Source organism: Charadrius vociferus, unplaced genomic scaffold (genome assembly GCF_000708025.1).
Source record: "Charadrius vociferus isolate BGI_N301 unplaced genomic scaffold, ASM70802v2 scaffold317, whole genome shotgun sequence".
NCBI classification, from domain to species: Eukaryota; Metazoa; Chordata; class Aves; order Charadriiformes; family Charadriidae; genus Charadrius; species Charadrius vociferus.
The window spans coordinates 554,269-557,832 of record NW_009649193.1 but is presented as its reverse complement, the minus strand read 5'-3'; the positions used below and the strand labels follow the sequence as shown (position 1 = coordinate 557,832).

Below are 3,564 nucleotides of genomic sequence, written 5' to 3'. Positions count from 1 at the left end.
GGTGCAGAGTTACTGACTGCATTCCCGTCCCCTATTCTTAACACAGGAGTATGAAGTCAGAAAAGAGTCAGGATCAGTAATTTCCCCCTCACGTATGCACAATGTTTCATCTGGACTCTAAGCAGTTAAACTGTTGTATACACAGAAATGAACTTAAAGTTTGTATTGTGAGGAGAAGTCCTGAGGACAAAGGGTGAACTCCCAGCAGCCCTGCGGCAAAAATACTGAGCAATTAATATGTCCTCAGCAAATATCATACTCGGAACTCCCCATTGATCTGGAGAAAGAAGTCTTCACAAAAAGCAAAATGAAAGATTCGAGCAACCATATTGTAAAAGCTACAGACGCAGACTACTGGATTCTAACAAGTCTATCCACCTATAACTGCCAGGATTCTTTGTGTCAGTGTTCTCCGTAAAAGCAACACACCTGTGTGAAGGGGTCACAGTCGACTATGCGGTACGTCCTGCCATATATGGTGATGTTCATGCCCCGATTCAGATCTTTCCAGTGGTAATGATCCCCACGGTCATTCTTGGGCACCCGGTGACGTCTGACAAGTTTGCCTTGAAGAAGACCAGAGTTGTGCACGACAGGCTCTATGACGGACATGCTGTCATCTTCTAAATAGTAATAGATACACACTTGGCGGATCCGGTAATGTTCCTCTGCAGAGAGAGGAACATCTTCCTGGAAATAGGCATCAAACTTCAAAATCTGCCAAAGGGACAATATCCCAAAGGGAGAAAGAGAGAAACAATTTGAACACCATGATTAGTCTATTAAGAAAAATAATTTATTTTTAATGTGCTTTGGCGGTGCAAAGTTACTGGATTGTAACCTATACAATCATCAAAGCCAACTGTAGCCTAATCTGTGACTGATGGCAGAGGCATCATGAGGGCTTTTATCAAGACCCGCCTTTTACGAACTTGGTAGTCTTGAGATAGGTGTAAAAAATACAGCTTTTCCCCTACTCCTTCTTGATCCCCCCCTATTTTACCTACTGCCAAGTGCTTGGTTACTGCCAGTAATCTAGTTTTCTGACATACATGACTTTCTTTACTATTGTCAGCTTTGCAGATCAATCAGGCCTCACATACGCAGCCTACATCAGCCCACAAGCCTTGGTAATTAAGTGATGATAAAGCCAGCAAGTTCCTACTAGCTAGCAAAACTGCTTCAAAAGGGATCATGACTCGCTCCGCAGCGACTGCTCTGTCCGTGGCTGTGGCTGCATTTGCCAGCTTGCAGTCTCTGCCACCGGCACATGTAAAATCAAGGGTCAGCTTGGGACTGCTCCTAGCAGACACACAGCCACCTCCCAGTCGGATACGATCACCAAGATATAACGCAGGAAGAACCAATGGAGCAGCACAGGCTGTAACACGCTCTGGTGACAAACATAAGCATAAACAGATAGACCACAGTTAAACAGTCTAACAAGGTCCCCATTGCAGACTGTCCTTTACAGTTTAAGCTCAGTTACAATCTCAATATAGTTTTGTAAACACAGAAGGTCAGGCTGTGGCTTACAGGGCAATGGTTATAAACTGGAGCTTTTCAGAGTTAATCAAACTTCTTTTCCAATGCCTGCTGAAAATGCTCTAGCGTAACTTGTGGGGAATGTCTTACATCGTTTAAGTATGATAATCCTCCTCCCGAGCAAAGAAAGCCTCTTTCAGTCTGGGGTTCAGCTGTCTCTGACTAAGGGCTATGGCATCTGAAAACTGCTGTACGCTGTCCCATGAACCCTGGAGCTGACTGTTTATGTCTCCGAACTTGGCCGGTGATATTCCTGGAATAAGCTTCTTTATACCTTTTTGTCAAAAGCCACGTGTGCTGGCACAAAGCCTGAAGGTGGAGCCTGCTTGGCTTGCCCGTAGGTCAGCGTGGGTCTCATGTTAGATAATTCATCTAATTCAGCTTGAGAAAGCTGATTCACGTATAGTCGCTCCCCGCCAATCCCCACTGTTGGCAGCCGAGAAAAGGCAAATCCATTTTTGTAGCCCAGTGTCTGGGACCGATGAAAAGATTTTTTCTGTGGAAGGAAATCCAGCTGTTAAAATACTGCACGCACTTAGTAGATACAGCTACTGAAAGCACAGAAAAACAGTAAAAGAGTGTAATATCCAGAATGCTTCCCCCCCAGCATTTTATTATAACCTACTGCAGCAGTTATTTACAATCAGATTTTACACTTAGATCAAGAAGGCTGAAAAAACAGTAAGAGTCTGGGAGGGACAAAGCATCAGAGTGAGCTCAAATCCCAGCACTGCCACAGATTCCCCAAGAGCTTAAATCACTTGATTTCCCTGTTGCCACCATTTTCAGTGCCTAGAACGGGGTGACAGTACTTTACCTGCCCTAGTATTTGTCTCACAAACTCTTTGTTCCCTACTCTGTGTTATGGCACTACAGAGCACCATGGGACCTCACTCTGTTATTGCCTCACAGTGCTCCCTTGATTATTAAACCTTGTGCACCCTCTGTGTTTTCTGTCACTATTTATTTTGTTAACCCTCTCCTGGGCAGGGGCTAAATCAAGGTGTGTCATGATCACAGAACAGCAATTATGAAAAGTACCAAAGCACATGAACTATTCCACCACCTCTTTCCACAGTCTATGCAAGGGTCATGCAGGCAGTTGGATTAGATGATCATTGTAGGTCCCTTCCAACTGAAATATCCTATCCTATCCTATCCTATCCTATCCTATCCTATCCTATCCTATCCTATCCTATCCTATCCTATCCTAACCACAGTGTAAGACCCTATAGCAGATTAATGAGAATCCTTATAAGACAAGAAGAATTCTATCTGTGTGAACACTGTATAATGCTGGCTATAGGATTCACCTGCTATTTTTTTTTGTTTTGTTGGTTTAACCTTTGTTTTTAGCTTCTTGGAACCTTTCACCTATCTTTGCCATCTGCCTGACACCAGCTACTGAGCCATTCTTCAAGCTAAATAATTATCCAGATGGCACAGGAAGGTCCTTGCTTTGCTTAAGGACACACAACAAGAAAACATCAGTGAATAGGACCTGATCTCTGTCAGCCCAGTCCTGTTCTTCACTACTGAAGATCGGGATCAGACGTGAGTGACACCGAGCTACTTGACTTGCTGTAGAGGCCACCATGCCTGGAACCTCATCGGCAACCCTGAAAGCATTTGAAATAACACGTGCCTGGCTGGTCCCACTAGGCTTTCAACACTCCAGAGAAAGCAGGAGAAATTGTGAGTCCCTGATAATAAAATACCTGACTTTACCTTGACTTTTGCCAAGTAAAACAGAGTTGTACGCATTTCTAGCGCTGAAGGAACAAGCTTCAGCTCCTTTTACAGACCCAGACTTGCAATCAGTCCAACCTCAGGCATATGAACTACTTCTCCACCCCCTCCCTCACCCCTCACGGTTAAGCCTCTAATCTTATTTATACCTCCAAGGCCCCAGTTGAATTTCACATAATTGCCTGTTTTCTCTTTAAACTGGTACTACAGATCTTGCAACGCTGTGGACAGAGCAGTTAGGAAAACAGGTTCAGGTGAAAACAAGAGAGT

General features: G+C 44.1%; 1 protein-coding gene across 1 annotated transcript in view; it reads right to left on the bottom strand.

The window, feature by feature from the left end:
• Positions 1–3,309, bottom strand: part of EFHC1 (EF-hand domain (C-terminal) containing 1) — a 13,771-nt gene extending 10,462 nt beyond the window's left edge. Inside the window, exons 1-3 of the mRNA XM_009888977.1 lie at positions 3,274–3,309; positions 1,820–2,041; positions 430–717 (exon numbers count right to left, since the gene is read on the bottom strand). Of these exons, the coding sequence (XP_009887279.1) occupies positions 430–717; positions 1,820–2,041; positions 3,274–3,309 (546 nt within the window). The remainder of the gene's footprint in view (positions 1–429; positions 718–1,819; positions 2,042–3,273) is intronic.
• Between the last annotated feature and the right edge of the window lie 255 nt (positions 3,310–3,564).